Source organism: Motacilla alba, chromosome 1 (genome assembly GCF_015832195.1).
Source record: "Motacilla alba alba isolate MOTALB_02 chromosome 1, Motacilla_alba_V1.0_pri, whole genome shotgun sequence".
NCBI lineage: Eukaryota > Metazoa > Chordata > Aves > Passeriformes > Motacillidae > Motacilla > Motacilla alba.
In genome coordinates this window covers 44,372,839-44,390,098 of record NC_052016.1, presented here as the reverse complement: position 1 = coordinate 44,390,098, position 17,260 = coordinate 44,372,839, and the positions used below count along the sequence as shown (strand labels likewise).

General features: G+C 40.3%; 1 protein-coding gene across 3 annotated transcripts in view; it reads left to right on the top strand.

Moving 5' to 3' along the window:
• The window catches only part of NOX4 (NADPH oxidase 4), a 110,892-nt gene that overhangs the window by 78,275 nt on the left and 15,357 nt on the right, over window positions 1-17,260 (top strand). For all 3 annotated transcript variants that reach the window (XM_038129438.1, XM_038129421.1, XM_038129432.1), the window contains 4 exons: window positions 10,779-10,898; window positions 14,287-14,395; window positions 14,948-15,016; window positions 17,086-17,186. In XM_038129438.1, the coding sequence (XP_037985366.1) occupies window positions 10,779-10,898; window positions 14,287-14,395; window positions 14,948-15,016; window positions 17,086-17,186 (399 nt within the window). The remainder of the gene's footprint in view (window positions 1-10,778; window positions 10,899-14,286; window positions 14,396-14,947; window positions 15,017-17,085; window positions 17,187-17,260) is intronic.

Sequence of the window (17,260 nt, the reverse complement as noted above, 5' to 3'; positions counted from 1 at the left end):
GGCAAATTTTAGGAGATGGATGGAAGAAAAGGAAGATGAGTTGCAATAGGCAGAAATGTCAGAAAGTTCATCAAAAGAGAAATTGTTGAATGAGAAAGACTGACATGAGGTGAAGAAATTGTTAGGCTCATACTTTATAAAAAACCTTTTGTCTCTGTCTTTTAAAGTGTGAAATGTTAGAATCATAGAATCATCAAGGTTGGAGCAAAACCTCCAGGATTATCGAGTCCAACCTGTGACCAAAGATCACTAAGTCAACTAAACCATTCCACTAATGTAGTGCCTTGTACATTCATTTTTTGAACACTTCCAGTGATGGTGACTGGATGTCACCAATGTTTAACCACCCTTTCAGTGAAAAAATTCTTCCTCATATCCAACCTGAACCTCCCCTCGCACAGCTTGAGTCCATGTCCTTTTGTTCTGTCACTGGTTGCCTGGGAGGAGATTCTGGCTACAGCCTCCTTTCAGGCAGTTGTAGAGTGATAAAGTCCCTCCTGTGCTTCCTTTTCTCCAGGCTAAACAACTCCAGCTCCCTCAGTCACACCTCATAGGACTTACTCCAGACCCTTCATCAGCTTCATTGCCCTTGTCAGTCTGGACTCATTCCAGCAGCTCAATGAGGGACCCAAAACTGAACACAGGATTTGAGGTGCAGCCTCAAGTAAAGTTGAGCATTAAGCTAATTAAACTTAAACTAAACCCTATCTCATGGAGGAGAGTTCTGAGAATGTGTTGCTTTCTGGTTTCACCAAAAGAAAGAACATTAACTGAGGAGGTAAATGACATTCTGGAAATGACAGTGGATAAGCATGAGAGAGTGGGATTAAAAGTGTGAGCTTCTTCTCCTCTCTGACTGGTCAACACTGTCATTTCAGATTAGACCTGAGACACCATCCTGGGATCTGCATCTCACAGTGATGACAAACATGATGGGGATCAGTGTGGAGGTGCAAGACACTGATTTTGTGCAAGAAGTCTCACGTGTCATGAGTCATGTGTAATGACAAGACCACTCACACCCAGTGGCATTTCTCTGTATTAATGCACAGCAGGGTGCATAAATTCGGGGGTCCTGGTCGATAGGAGCTGATATTGAATCTGCAGGAGAGGCTCCTTTGGCTTAGATCCTGACTCTGTGACAGAGGTGTTAATTCTGCTGTGATGGCCAGCCTCTGTTCTGTTCAGTCACCTTGTCCTGCAGCAGTGTCTCACACCCAGTGGGTTGTAGACCTCAGGACATTTATGGAAAGTGAGGGTGGGAAGGGTTAGGAAAAAAATGATGTACTTGCAGTAATTAAACATTAGTCCCGTATCTCTCTGTCTCTTACCAAATCATTCACCTGTTTTGTTTGGGATCACCTGTTCTCTGTAAGCTTCTTAAGTGTAACTCATAGAGAAATGCTAAAAAGTAAGGCTCTGTTAATATGAGCACATAGAAAGGTAAGAGCTTGAAGGAATTTAAAAATTCAAGGGATAAAAATTTCTTTATTTTGAATAACCCAAGGCAGCTGGACAGAGGCATCTTTGTATGGCTAGAAAGGTAATAGCAATGACTCTGCCACCTATGAATAATAATATCATTATACAGGGCCTTGGCAGGAACACTGCAGACAATAATAGGCCATTCACTCTGAAAAACAGAACTGGAAATAAGAAGTTGGAGCACAGTCAGAGAAAAACAAAGAGGAGGTCAAGATAGTCAGGACTGCATTGAGCTCATCTGTGATGTAATGCAGTATATTTTCTGGTAGATGATAAGCTTCTGCCAATGAATCTATGTGCAGATTCATCTGTAGGCTTCTGTTGACTTCAGAAATTCCTGCTCCAAGTTGGGTGATCTCATCCTTAGTCTCCCATTTTATTCCAACTGTGTATGGTTTAGTCTACTGCTGGGCAGGTGTTCTTTCTTTACATTTTGGCCTTGGCAGTTGTCTGTATCCCCTTCCAGATACGAGACTCTCTGCCTAAGGAAATGAGCATGTCTGACCATCACTGAACATCTGGAAGCCATCTTCCAGAAGTTGCATTATCACTATCTTGCAGACCTCTCTATTCAACTGTCAGAGGCATATTTAGAGAATTCCTTTCTAGGCTTTCTGGCAGCTAAATTGAAGCAAAGATATTTTACAAACCCCAAGCCAATAATGACTTTCTTCATGAAGCTGCCCCGAAGGAGACCTAGTTCTATAGGCACAATCACTGGCCTGTAGAGGATGTGAAGCTCATGGAGAACATCTTTCCTTTAAGGAAATGTAGCCAAGAGAGACATTGTTTTAAAAAAGAGTTTTCCAGATAAAAGATGGTCTTGTGAGCGGACAAAGTCACTTTGTTTACCCAGTGTAAGCCCTAAGACAGGAAGGAGTTTGCAGTGAGACATGGCAAATTTTTCTAAGGGTTGTATCACATTTTAGATTGCATATTTGTGTTTTGGTTTAACAGGTATTGAGGATTCCATTTTCTTACAGGAGTAACCACTTCATTCCAACTGCAGAATTTTTGTGAGATTTGCCTTTCTGTGTTTTTTCTTTATATTCTCTTAATTTTGAATTCTTTGTCTCTACTTAATCCAGTCCAGAGAGCCTGAGCGGGCCGACTTTAGAGAGAACTGTGGTATGCCAGTCTTTGTCTTCAGATTGATCTGCTGCCAGCTGTATCTGCCATCACTTCAGTTAGCTGCTTCTCTCCTCCCCTTTTGTTTCTGGATATACCTAGCTAGGATTTTAAATCCTGTGCTTTGCCATCCTTGTGATTTGTCAGCAGAAGCCAACTTTTCCCATCCCTAAGGTGTACTGGAGCTTGACTGGGAAAGCCTATGGCAGTGTGGATGTTCAGCTAGAGTGGTCTTCTTTTTCCCCAGCCTACTCTATCCAAAGAAGTACTTTGCCCTTTGGTATAATATGTCTCCTGAGTATATTTGTAACTTGAAAGGAGCTGCCAGGGATGTGAAACTCACATATGTACTGTCAGGCTTTCCTGAGTCCTAAACTCCCATGTAGTTCTCCCATTTTTACTTCAATGGAAAATACCCAAACCCTGGCTTGAGGGAACTGCATTAGACTTCCAGTACTGGTTAATATATAATAATTAAAGATGAGAAAAACTTGAAGCAGCATCTGAAATCTGCAATGTGGTTGCATCAATATGCATCAGTATGGAAAGGGGTCAGAGGTCTTAGGTGGTCTTGATCCCCTCCTGCATTCCATTCCTGCTTTTTGAGCTCACACCTGCACTCGTGCTGTACCCTGTTGTGCTCTTCTCCAGGAGCCAGAACAAGGATGTTTGTCCCAGGAGAGTGCTGCCCTACATCTGTATGGCCCCTTCTCCAGCCGCATTCTGTTCTTTCTCACAGTGTGTTAATGCAAAAAAAGCTTGGCTGTTGCTGCCAACAATCCTTGTTTGGCTCCACAGCTATCCATCCAGCTGTTGCTGCTTGCGACATGAACATTAGCCACCTTGCCTTCCAGGCCTCTACAGAAACTGATGCTGCAGGTATTTCCACTGGTGTGGAGACATGGGATATCCTGTCTCAGTGAGTATCATTCACCAAGTGAGGAAGAGGACTAATATTGGCACTACTGCCATGCCATCTGTCACCTCTCTGAGATGACCACCAAAGGCAGCAGTATAGGCAACAGAAAGCTTCCTGTAAATATTGAAAGAGACCAAAGATCAAATATGGAAGTGGATTACTCTAAAAGCAGAAATACAGTTTGCAGTGAGATAAGCAGATAGCTACTGTGTGAGTGAATGGGTTGTGCAGAAATATGGCCAGCACATTCTACCTAATTGTGGTTGCTGTTCTGCAGCATTTTATCACTTAATGATATAACAAATGAATTTTCGAAAAGCAGGATGCAATAGGTGGTGCAGTCATTACAAATGCTCTTCTTTTAATTTTTCTTGATTACCTCAGGCAAAATTGGTAGGACACGAGTTTATAGAGAAGAAAGTCACTTTTCAAAATAGAAATTGAAATTGCTCAGGAAAAAGGTGTACAACGGAATTTCTTGTTATAATAAAATGAATTGTGTGTTCTTTAATCAAAGGAATACACTTTAAGAACATTTTGTAAAAATGACCTTAGAAAGGTTGCCATGGAGAAGAAATAATGCAACATTAATTAAGAATATTGACCCAAAAATTTGGTACAGAAAGTACATGTACTTTCAGAGAACAAAGTTGCCTCAGTTTTCTAATTATATTTGATTGTAGCTCTCATAGTGATTTTACAGACCTTTTTAATGGAGTAAGTGAACGGTGTAAACTATAGCTTCTCTCCTGTAATAGGCAGCAATGGGTAGTCAAAAATAAGGGTTCTCCAGAAATACTTCAGGCAATATTTAGATTATTTTATTCAGTTTTGAGGGAGACTTACTTGGTCTGAGATGTTGCTTTGAGATTGCTGTGGGAATCATGAACAAGGAAGAGCCGTGTTTATAAAGGTGTCCATCAGAGGTGCAAGTCTGTTCTCTGTTGCCACCAGTGGTAGTTCAATCTCCATGTTTTTTTTGACTTCTCATTCACAGCTAGGAGGTTCTTTTCTTCTTCTCTCCTCCTTCTCACTCCTCTGTTACAAGTCCAGCTCCCAAAAGTTAACTGTACAACTTTTGCTACTCTAGTGTTCCAGCCCACTGCAGTGTAATCTTCCCGAACCTGCATTGTGTGTCATAGAAACCCACAAATCTCGGTTTGTGATTTACAGGAGGAGTATTATCCATAAAAATACCGGTGCCTGCTCTGCTGTTTCACTTTCATGTCTTTATCATCATGCCTTCAACATACTTCCTCTTGCTAAGGATATTGTAGAGCTGGAAATGCTTCTTTAGTTACCTCTGGGCCCTTGAGAGAATAACAAGCTGAAAAAAGGTGATTTGGTTTTGTTTTACCCATCAGAGAGAATTAAATGGAACTGAATTGTACTAAAACTGATGGTTCTTATAGGATTCTAAAAATAGTAATGATTTAGCAGGTTTCTATTTGAAGAAAATTTGGTGCTAGTTGATTCTATAGTTTTTTGAGCCATCCATGTTGTTACAATCAGATATTTCACTAGCTGATCAAGGACTCAGCTTCTGTGGAAAAGAGAAGGAAACTTCTGCAAGCTCTAGTACATACTGGAAGAATATGTTTGAAATTGGAAGGAAAAAATGTGAATAAACAACCAGAAATTAAACTCAAGCAGTTTAAAAAATCAGAAGAGGATGGCTAATGAAACCTGAATTAGAATCATAACCCTTTGCAATCTTGCACAAAACAGTATATAAATTTAATTGGACCTTCTGGGTTTTGCAAGCTTACTTGTCTTCGGGGCTGCTGATTGCTTTAATGGAAACATCATCCTTCACAGTGTCAGGAGAACACATGGGAATCTCTGATCACACATGCCAGATGTCACATTTTGTGACATTTTTAAACCTTGAAAAGTTGTTGTAGTTTTGGAAATCCATAAAAGCCAAGGATGTCATGCTTTGTTCACTAGTGGCTCTTTTGTAAAAGGTATTGGTACTGAAATGTTGTCAATAATCACAACCCCTCTGGTAAAATGGTGCCAAAGTGTACTCATATAAATTAAGGCATAAATAATGTTGTGAAGTATTGCATGTTTACTTCATAAAATGAAGTTGCTGTCTTGATTTTTGCTGCAGAAAATATTTTAAAATCTGTGATAGTAGTAAATGCAGCTTCTTCGAAAAATCACATCGTTTGTTGTAGCTAGGCTTTTACTGAAAAAATGTGAATTGAGCCTTGGACTCCAAAATGTTCTAGAACAGTGCAGTAGTCCATTTTGCTTTCTACAGACTATGAAAAATGGTCTCTGATACAAGTTTCATTTGGATGGCTTCCAGCAAGCCTTCTCTGATCTCTGTTATGCTGGTGCCCTGAAGAAGGAGTCATGCATCAGGAAGCCATTCTGACAGACAGAGCCACACAGCAGAGAGACAAACCAACTTAAACCAGAGAAACAGCAGACAACCAATGGATACAATCAGACAGCAACATTCAGGGAGCAAGTGAGACACTACTGATCCAGTATATGACTGAGCTACAGTGAGCACATCAGGAGCCTGTTTTTTTAGATACCAGAGGAAAGAGGAGTCTTAAGAGGGAATTTGAAGGGAGATAATGAAATAGCTCTGCAGATGTTTACTGTGATTCCCTCCTAGGCATGAAGGGAAGTGTGGGAGGAACATGGAGGCACTTGTTTGAATATTTGTCATGTGGGGGTGGAAGCTGATAATGTGGGTTATCAGAGAGAGATTATTGCATCTCTCTGGTGCAGCAGAGTTAGAGCAGCAGAAGAACATAAGGAAACTGCTTCAACCATCAGACAGTTGGTTCCTTGGAGTTCTCAGGCTGAATCCATCAATACTGAGATGTGATTTTGGTAGAACAAGTAAAAGAGAAGAATGAGCATGGGAGCAGAGTTGTTTAGTTGATTTTATTATGATTTTGGAGAATGTCAAAAATGTTTTCCTAAGCAATCAGGAATTGAGCTCCGTTTACTTTATTGACTGTGTCTTGTAACTGTATCCAGAACTTAGTGTGCTCACAAAAGATACCTACATGTGGATCTTAGTAAGAACTGAATACCAAGGATATAAAATCTCATGCTGCTGGTTTAAATCCTTCTTCAGTTGACATTGGTAAGAGCTTTGCCTGAAACCTCAGTCAGACTAGGATTTCACTTTTTGTGCTCTATGCAGTACTTTGTATCCAAGCATTTTGTTCAGCTTGCAGATGATGATTCTGCTTTAATTAAAATTTCCTACGAGCTCTTGATTTAACTCCCCTATCCATCTGTTATTGCACTAATATCCCAGATAATGTCTTACAATAGCTTCCAGAGAGCCTAGTAAAAAAAAGTGATAACATCATTTACTGTTGGGTTCTGAAGTACAATCAAAGCATTGACTTTTCTAAGGGCTCCTACAACCTGAAGTAAAGCATGGCACTAAGAGCCAAGTCCAAGAGGTGTGAGCAGGTATCTCCACAAATCACTATGCAGTTCCTTATGGAAAATAATGACTTGGATCTTAAAAGCAGCACAGCTGCCTGTGTCCCTGAGACTGTTTAAGGGCAGCCCCATCTTAGTGCAGTAGCATTGCCCAGCATTGAAACAAGCTGGTTTAGTGCTTGTTGGGCTATTTTGGTACCACTGCACTGTAGAATGAAAGTATGCTTTAAATAGAAATATCTGTAAGATGCTTTTTAATAATGTGCTCTGCTATTTTTTGTGATGCATTCTATTTTGAAGAGCTTTTTTTTCTCTATCTGAGCTAAAAAATTGTGCCACAATAATAAGCAAGAGCACTTCTAAGACTGTAAGTAAATATATGTGAAAAGAACACCTTGTTATTTGAATAAGTTTGCCTGAAGGGGCAATTTCTAAACTTCTAGTAACATTCCACTCCCTTCCTTCATGTTAATTAAATAAAAGCTGGGAGGATAGGAGAGCATAGCATGGTAGTGTGATATATCTGGGCCACAGATTAAGAAGGAAAAAGTCATCTTACCCTCCTTGTCTTTTTATTGAACGCTGTGATATTTCATTTTCAGTAATGAACTGCATTTATGCAAAAGTTTTCTGTCCTACCAAATGAAAGGAGGAACATGTTGACAGGAAACAAAAATTGCACAATCTCTGCAGAAGTCTATGACTGAATCACTGCTCTGTTCAACCCTGTGCCATTTGATATAACATCAGGAGGTTTCTTTCTTCCACTTGCTTGAATAAGAAAAGGATAGATGACCACTGCCATTAAAGCATCAGGGCTACATTTGTCTCAGTTACAAATTATCCCCATAGTAAAATGGGATTAAATAATGCATGTTTATAACCTCCAACAAAATCTTCTAGGAAGATCATGTTATGCTTGGAATCAGTCTTTTCAGGCACTCTGGTGGAGTGGGTTAACACAGTAGCGATATTTCTCCAGGTTTTCCCCCATTTCTCTTTTTCACACTTGGAAGCAGTGACTTCTGGCTGCTATGTGCTGGACCACATGCAGACACAGCAGGAGGCCCTTGGCTTCTCTGACTGCATCTGCTGTCCAAGCAACTGCTCCTCATTCCCTCAGAGGAAGACACAGTGGGCAAATAGAAATATTTTGCAGGCCAGATGGGGCTAATGGACCACAAACTGGAACATTCTGACCAAAATGCATATTTAATTGCAGGTTGTTTCTTGATTTTCTGGCAGGCACTGTGCTTGACTGGTTTCTGGTGACCAGATCTAGTTTTGTGTTTTTCTGCTCCTGATCATGTCAGTATTATACGGAGGCACTCAGACTTTCCAGGAATTTCTTAATCCCTCTAAGATCAGACATCCACATATACATTCAGGTAGTCCTCCAGTAGTACAGTTATGTTAAGTAGCACTCCTACAATAAATAACTGTTGTCACATCCACTGGGGTAATTTCTGGAAAAACATGCCTTGATTGTTTTTGTTTCATTATGTTGTGGTTTTCACTCAAAATACTGGCTTTAGGTTTGTGTACCCAAAGGAAAGTTAATGCTGTTTGTCCAGAATATAAGGAATTTCCCTCAGGCCTCTGCTTTTGCCCTTCATACCTTTAGAAGCTATTCTCTAGATTTCCCCAGCTAGGTGGGACTGATTGGAGTAATGTGTATATGAAGTAGACCAGGAATGACAGGGTTGCTGGTCTTCATTATCCGGTTATTTTGGGGGTTTGTTTGTTTATTTGTTTTTACATACTCTAACATCCTAAAATTACATTTGTGGACTTATTTCAGAATATCCCTTGGACCAGATTATTTCAGTGTTACAACCTGCTTCTCAACATTTCCCCTGTTGCTTATTTAAATAAGAGCTGCTCCTTTACCTCCTCCATCAGACAGTGCAACTTTTAGATCTCTTAAAGCAGCTGCTGCTGCCCTCTGCACCAGCAGTGGTATCATTTCATTAGTGGAAAATAAAGCCTGGTTAAGTAAGTGTGGTATAAAGTGTTATGTAAGAGGAAACATTTAATGAGCAGATACTTAAAGTTCTGTTTACATTGTATGCACATGACCAGTTAAGTTTTTCTTGGCCCCATTGTGTAAAACAATATGTCTGTCCTAAGTAAGAAATGAATTTATTTTTCTAATATTTATATCATGCTGGAACTTGCATATCTGACATTGCAAATCTCAAAAGATTCTCCAAGGGAACATAGAATACTGTAGAGACTATAAATGCAGAAATAAGAGTAAACATATTTAGGTTGAAGATGGCTTAGTTATAAAATTTGGTTGCTTAAAAATATTTTCAGTGCCTTCTGATGATGTCTGTGGCTGGGCCAGTGTCTTCTCCCTTTCTCTTGAGGTAGGACACCAAGTAAGGAGTTTCTAAGGATCAGCCTTCAGATCCATCAGAAAGTTGGTAGTTATCTGTGTTCAATTAAGGCATCACAGAAGAAAGAGCCTCGCGTATGAGGCATATCAAGCAACAATAGCAGAGGTCTGGAAAAAATTTTCTAAAAGGGACCATGTTGGCCAAAGACACCCAGACAAGATGTTGTCTTGACTGGTAAGATGATGCCAAGGGTCAGACCACAAAACTAAAAGAAATAAGATCAGACTGAGAACTTAAGTTATGGCAAAAATTCAGCCCTCCAAAGGAATTAATCAGATGAGGTTTGGAAGGCTTTGTCTGGGAAAGGAGATATCTTCTCTGCCTTTATTTCTCTGACTGTTGCTATAGAGGAGACGCTTAGGCCCTTTGATTAGACATGGCATATGTGCAGCTTAGTTGTGCAATAAGTACCAGTGTGTGTGCAGGAAACTGATGGGTGTTGGAGCTCCTTAGTGGACTCAGGCCAAAGCTTGCTCTTGGTCAGCTGACCTGTGGGCAAATGCTGTTCCCTGAGCTGCTGCACACAGTGCTGGTCACACCACACTTGGCTGTGTTCAGTACTTAGCTAAATAAAACATGCTGATCCAGTGAATCACTCATACACAGAACAGGCCTTGAGTAAAAAAACTTGAACAAGTCCTGTTCAAGTTCTCTTTGTAGCAGTTTCTAAAGATGAATCTGTTACTGAGGTAAGATACACAGTTGGTTTTCCATAGGTAGAATAGAGTGTATGAAATCTTACAGCCCATAAATTTTGAGCTGTCTATGGGTGACCTTGCTCAGATTGTCAGCACTGTAGGAAAGATCTTGTAGGAGGTCAAACTTTTCAAAATACCTTAGGCTGACTTTTAAATTATAGTCAATGTACTATCCAGTAGTATCTGAAGTGTTAAAAATGGGTTGGAAATGGGACATAATTTCCTAAATAATCTTTAAAATCAAGTGGACAGAATAGTTCTAATAATGATAGGCATGAGTCAAAGGGGAAAAACTCAGCAGTTTTCTCCCTGTTCAGAAAATGTGTATAAGATGAACCTCCTAGGCAGGCCTAGCCAAACTACTTTATTTCTTACGTGTGACCCTCCAAGTCATTGTTTCTAGTGCCCTTTCTTTGCCCGCTAACACCAGACAAATAGGAAAGCCATAATTTAGTCACCTCCACTTGTTCAATTAAAAAATAGCTTGTCTAACCATGGAACGTGCCAAAAGATTTTAGGTAACAGTTTTTCTTACCACCTGTACATTTATTTCTGCCCACATAAAGTTTTCCAGGAAAAAGATTTTCACATTCCGCGTCTGAAAACTAATAAAAATTTAAAACAAATTCTTTGTAGGGTTTTAATTCCACCTTGTTTTTCTTTACCTTTGTCTGATCTTAACAGCTTCCTCTAAAAGTGTGCTTTTTGCTCTTTATGCAGACTGTATGTGGATGGACCTTTTGGAAGTCCCTTTGAGGAATCCCTGAACTACGAGGTCAGCCTCTGCGTGGCTGGAGGTATTGGGGTTACACCATTTGCATCTGTGCTCAACACACTGCTGTAAGTGAGCTTAAGCCTTTAAAGCCATTTTGCCCCAGTTTACAGCAACAATGCATGCCAGGCTTTGAGGATCTTAAAAAACTTCCACTGGCATAAGTGAATGATTCCTTGAAAAGATGTAGAGGACTGAGATGTCCCTAAAGGGCATAAATCCTCTCATATCAGCTCTGTAACATAAGGAGTCGTGGCTGAGATACACCTGAACTGGGACAGTGTCACCAGCCTTTGTATCCTGCCACCAGTCAAGCTTGTGATTAATCTAGTCACAGCCCTTCAGCAGGACTTGTTACCCCAGTCACAGCTTAGATGAGGCTGTGTACTGTAACAGTTTTTGGGAGTTAGACAATTGTGATAATCCTTCTGCGGGAAATGCAGGACCAGCTCTCCTGGGTTGACTTTTTAAATGTCTAAGCTTGAGGTTTTAATACAAGGGGATCAATCTGAAATCAAGTAGTATGCAGATGTTTAACTCCATTTGAAGAGTTTACCTTTTAGGTATGCATTTTTCTATTTTTCCCTTCCTGTTTCTCTCTCTATTTTTAAATATCATTTTAATGTAAAGCCTTTGATATTCTATGCAGATTAAACCTTCCACCTCTTGTTTCTCTGTCACATTGACAGCATGGTTCCCACTAAATCTTATGCTATGTGAAAGAGGCTTCCTTTTATGATTGCTATTGATTTTATTGATATGTGCTAGAATTATTGGTTAAGGGCTCCAGTCACAGGTTAAGCACCCCTGTATCAAACACCCAGTATAAACAGTCAGTTAAAGCAGCAAACCCTCCCTGAGAGGCCATTTGGCTTTGGGAGGGCTTTACAATGCAAGATGAGCATGCCAGTGGTCAGCTCTAACTCCAAAGTGAAGTTGAGGTATGGAATTTAGGTGCTGTACACATTCTTCTCTCCTTAGCCTGGGCTGGACCTGACAGTGCCAAATGCTACTGAAAGTTATTAGCCTCGTGTGTCTCATAGTGCTGCAGCCCCCAAATACCATCTTGGGCTCTCTCATTTTCTTTTCTTGAGAGCATAGATCACCTTCTCAAAACCAGGGTACATTTCTGCTGAAAGCTTGGGGCTCAGGTGGATAAAATGACTGTTTTCTTTGTGATGGATTATCCCTGATAGTGTTTAGCAAAAATGTCATGGAACACAAAGATAGGCCAGCAGCAGGTAATTAGGCATTTGCCTCTAAGTGCGTTATCCGAGGCTGTAGGAATTCTCACAGACACTGCAAGAAAATGATAGTGTCCAAAGGATTTTCAATGTCCATTTATCTGCATAAAGCCATAAATTGATTTCCAAGGAGCTAATTCCATAACCTGCCTTTTTAGCTGCTCTTCCCCTAGTGCACTGTAAATATACAAGGGAATCATTCTGGGGGAAAGCAGCAGTCTTAGTCTGCTTCCCTCCTCAGTATTTAAACATCAACAAGACGCTGGCTTAGTGTCTGATCTGTGTGTGTCTTTGCCCTGGCCTGGAAGCAGATATTGGCAGGTATGAACATGCAAACTGCCTGATGGTGCCAGCTCTGTAGAGCAGCCAGGCCAGTCCTGTTGTGTCAAGGACACTCAGGTCTAGGAGAGATCCTAAGTCTGTCCTTGAAATCTTGTTTCCTGCTCCGTTGTTTTCCTGTTGTATGTGCGTAATTTGAGTCATGCCCCTGCCCTTCCCTCCACTTAGCTGTTGAACCCTGTGCCCTATTTTAAGAAATTATGATGTACTTTATGGAAAGCCAGAGGCTTTTATGCACAAGAGTCTGTAAATAATGGCTGTTATGGGCAGTGTAACACAGAAACACACAAGAAATGAGGGTTGTAATGGGGTATTGCACTTCTCCTCCACAATATATCCTGTTGGAGGTAGACGCAGGCATATATGTCTGGGGTACTATTTTAAATCTATGCTGGACTTGTTTGATGAAGTTTTGCAGTCCAGCCTCTTTGTCCGGATGCAGTGTTTCATCACCGAGAGTGGTGTTTTGTTACTGAACTGAGGCATTTCAATACAAAATGCCTTGCATTTTTCTCTTTTATCCCTTTTTATAGTGAAAAGCACTTATTTTCCTTGCTACTGCTTATAGTTCTCTTGTCATATCTGACCAGATTGTGACCCTTCCTAAGTGCTTGTCTTAGTCTAGGCAGTCAAAAAGAGATGTAGGAAATCGTGTTTGGAAAGTCAGCAGTTAAGAAATAAAAAATTGGAAATCAGGACTTGAAAGACACTGTACTTCCCAGTCTGAAAACACTTTTTCTACTCTCTCTGGGAAGCTTACATGAAAGGTGAGTTCTCAGTTCTGTGTGCTGCTGAGGTGCTGCTGATGTCTCCATCCTTGTTCCTCAGGGCAGAGGTATGGGGGGGCAAGGCACTGGTTGGAGCCATGACTTATACAGATCTATTAACCCTGTATCCTTGCTTGATATGCCAGCAACTCTACAGTTTGGAATAAAGTACAGTGGGTATGGTGAGATGTATCACGAAACTTTTTGACCAGCCTGGCTCCTTGGATTGGTATTTTAATTTTAAGGGAACAGGCTATGGCCTTCTCTATCTGAAAATCATTCTAGGAGGAAAAGGAGGAAACTGTGCACTGACCATTTCAGTGATCAGAGCAACAAAAAACACTGTTGACTAACTAAGAAAATATTTCCTCAATACTTGGGCTTTATTTGAACTCATTATTTTTCAGGATATTTTTATTTTTATTTTCTTTCCCAGTTCATTCAAATCCTTCCTTTGTAGTTATTTGTGTTTTAATTGAATTAGAAATCTGACACAAGAGTCCTGTTTTTCTAAATGCAATACCAGAATCTGCCCATGGCTGCACTTTATCCACCAGCATTTTCTGAGCTCTGTTATACATCGCACAGTTCCCTAACACAATGGAGCTCTGATTTCATTTGGTCTTTGTGATTTTGCTACAGTATTAATTATAATCAACCAGAGCCTTTCACATAGAAAAGCAGAATTAAGTCCTGACATGATTACATTTGTCAATATTTTCCACTTATGGGCCTCTTTATAAACCTAATAAAGCATTGACATAATACACTTGAACTGAAAATGTCTCCTTTGCTTTGAAATAAAAGTTTGATGGTGATATATGAATCCATATTTGCTGCCCAAATCATCTGTATAGCTGACAATTTCCTAGTGTGGAAGCAGTGTCTGTGATGGCTGTTAGCTCTGTGCTAGATATTTAATATTCTCAGGATAATCCGAATAGGCTGCATTGGTCAATTCAGTGTCTGATGTGTCATAGCTTGAAGAACAACTTAGCAGTTAGCTTCTAAGGGAAATTCATGTTTCCATTAATAAATATAAAGCATCCTAATTAATGTTTCCTTTTTAAATTATAATTTTTAATTACCCATGTTTTACTTTCAAGTGATGGCTGGAAATGCTACAAGCTCAGAAGACTCTACTTCATTTGGGTGTGCAGGGACATTGAGTCTTTCCGCTGGTTTGCAGATCTGCTCTGTATGTTGCATAACAAGGTAATGGGTGTTATTTGGAGGGATCCTGTCAACTTTAATGCAAGGTATGCCCACACCACACACCTAGCATTCTGTAGAGGATGGTAGCCTTGCTCAAAAAAAGTGAGCTCCAGCAGTAGCTTGGGCTGCCTGACTAGGCTTCATTTATTCTTGGAGCAAAACCAGTTTGAGTATCCATCACCAATGTTTCACTGCAGTGTTGCCATGTTCCAGTAGCCTGGACACTTACCTGTGTCCAGACTACTTTATGAGATGGAAGAAGAAGCACATGCAGTCTGAGAAGCCTTGAGTGGCCTTTAGTCATTTGGCTAGTAGGCAGATTGAAAAGGGAGTGGGATTTACAATTTCAAGTATATTTTAAGAGCCATGTAGCTTCCTAAAATAGCATTTTTTACACATCATGATGTGCTATACTAGCACATCCTCTTCATTAAAAAGCTTACTTCATTGATGCTGAAACTCATGTACCTCAGCATAGTAGGCATAAGTGACTTCACGCTTACATTAAGAAAAAGAATATTATTTCACTAGCTGTTTTTATCATCCTCCCAGCTTTGGCAGGAGAATCGGCCAGACTATATAAATATCCAGCTGTACCTCAGTCAAACAGATGGAGTACAGGTATGTGGCCAAATGTTGTTTGTAAACTAAACTATACCTTGGAGTAATAGGCAATACAAACTGTCAGTCAGAGGCAGAAGGGGATTCCTGCAGATGGTAAAAACAGGAGATGAGGCCATAAACTTGGGTGACTGATTCATTAATAGAGCAAGACAGCCAGTTCATCCTCACAGCGTTAAGAGAGTCTAGTACAGTACCTTAACTTGATTAGGCGCAGGCAGAAATCCATATCTCCCTTTTCTAGGAACAAGGTCCTTCCAGGCCAGGCTACAGACCAGACAGTTGGCTGTGTTCAATGGGAAATCTGCATCGTTTCTGGGCTAAGAACCAAACCAGAGTAGTTCTAGGAACTTGCAAGCTCAAATCTTCTTTTCCCATATATATTTTGAAAGAATCTAGCTATTTTGAAAAGCTTTTTATTTGATTGTCTCATATATAGATGAAAGGTAGAAATTTCTTGATGTGTAAGACTGGAAATTATACTGAACTGTCAATTGATATGTATTGTCAAAGCTAACGCCAGGCTAATTCCCCAACTCTTGGCATCTCCTGTAACTATTTATGCTTGCAGTCTTCATTTTACATTATTTAGCACATAAGCCTAGGTACAAGATTCTTGACTGTACGGTGTCAGGAATCTTTCCATTGACTACTGGGAGCCCAGAGGCAAGCCTAACAATTACTGCAAAACATGAAATGCAGTGGAAAACCATGCCCAAAGGATTTTGATCTGCCTGCTATCAGGTGGAGATAGCATAACATTCACAGCTCTGGTAGGAACAGAGTTCTGTAGTTTAAATGATGTGATAGCTACAGTAGTTATGACTATGACAAATGTAATGCCTGGACAACATATGTTCTTGGAAATGGAGTGCTTGAAAATGCCTAATTGATGAAGCTGGTATGTAATTGTTAGGTTAAAATTGAAATCTGAAGCAGGACTGCAACACAATGTGATAGGGAAAGTGAAATAATAGTCAATTCAAAGGGAGTTTTCTGATACTATATAGTATACAAATACTGCATTGTGATGCTAATTAAGCAGCTGCTGAATTTATTTAAGTCAGCTTTTTGATTGAAGTCCTTCTTTAGAGTCACTTTTTTGTGGCTGTTGAACAAGACTGCCATGAAGCATAGTGCTGCTCATAATTGCTCAAGGAGCAGCTAGGTCTCCATGGCCATACAGGTGGTGTGTTCACTGATGTCAGTCCAAAGTGCTGACTGCTGCCAAAATTCAGGCAGTTCTTGCTCCCTTTGTGAGAAGCCCTTGTGCCTGTGTGGTAAGAGCTCACCCTGCAGCAAGTGTCTCTTGTCTATAAAAGCCCAAAGGAGGCTGAGTTGGCCAGAACTGTGTTTGCATTGGTGTGAGCAATGTTTCAGGTTGTGCAGCAAGGGAGGTGAATGTGGGAGCCTAGATAATGTGTAGCTCTCTGCCTCTTGCAGCCGTGTTAGGACATCAAACCCAGGGTTGTGCCCTGCAATCGGAGGGCATTTCACCTTATCAAAATGCTGGTGAATTAGCATTCTGGAATGGAGTGGGTTTCATCTGGGGAGCAGTTTTGGCTGCTTTCTGCTGTTACAGCAGCTCAAAACAGCTGGCAAACTACTCTCAGGGAGAAAAGTAAGATTTCCCTTGTTACTTTTTCAGACCTAGTCATCTTAATAGTTACTTGTAGAAGTTTAAAAAGAAGACTTCAGACAAAAATATGATTTTTGTATCACCAGCATTTTTTCCAACTTAGCATTAAAAGCCAGTGTGGGAATGAGTAACAGGAGCATGGTTATTGTTTTATGGATTAAATAAATTGGTTTAAAAGTAATGTAGAAATTAATGAGCAGCTGCATGAGGGACAATGTATATAACTAACACCAAGGAGAGCCATTAAAGAGATACTGAGCAGAGATATTGGTGCATGAATGGCTGCAGCTCCCATCACAACTGTTTGATACTTGTGCTCAGGTTTTACACCTCAGCACTCTGGCAAGTCAGCCAATAGCAGAAATGGTAGCCCTGGGTGATATGAGGCAATTTTCAAATCAGGCAGAATGGATTTTTTTGTTTCTTGCAGAAAATAATTGGTGAAAAATATCAAGCTTTAAACTCCAGGCTTTTGATTGGACGACCCCGGTGGAAGCTCCTGTTTGATGACATAGCAAAGTGCAATAGGAGGTAAGTGCTCATCCACTTGAAGGGTGCCACAGTTGGATGGCTGGGCATATCTGTTTCTAGCTATGTTTGTATGA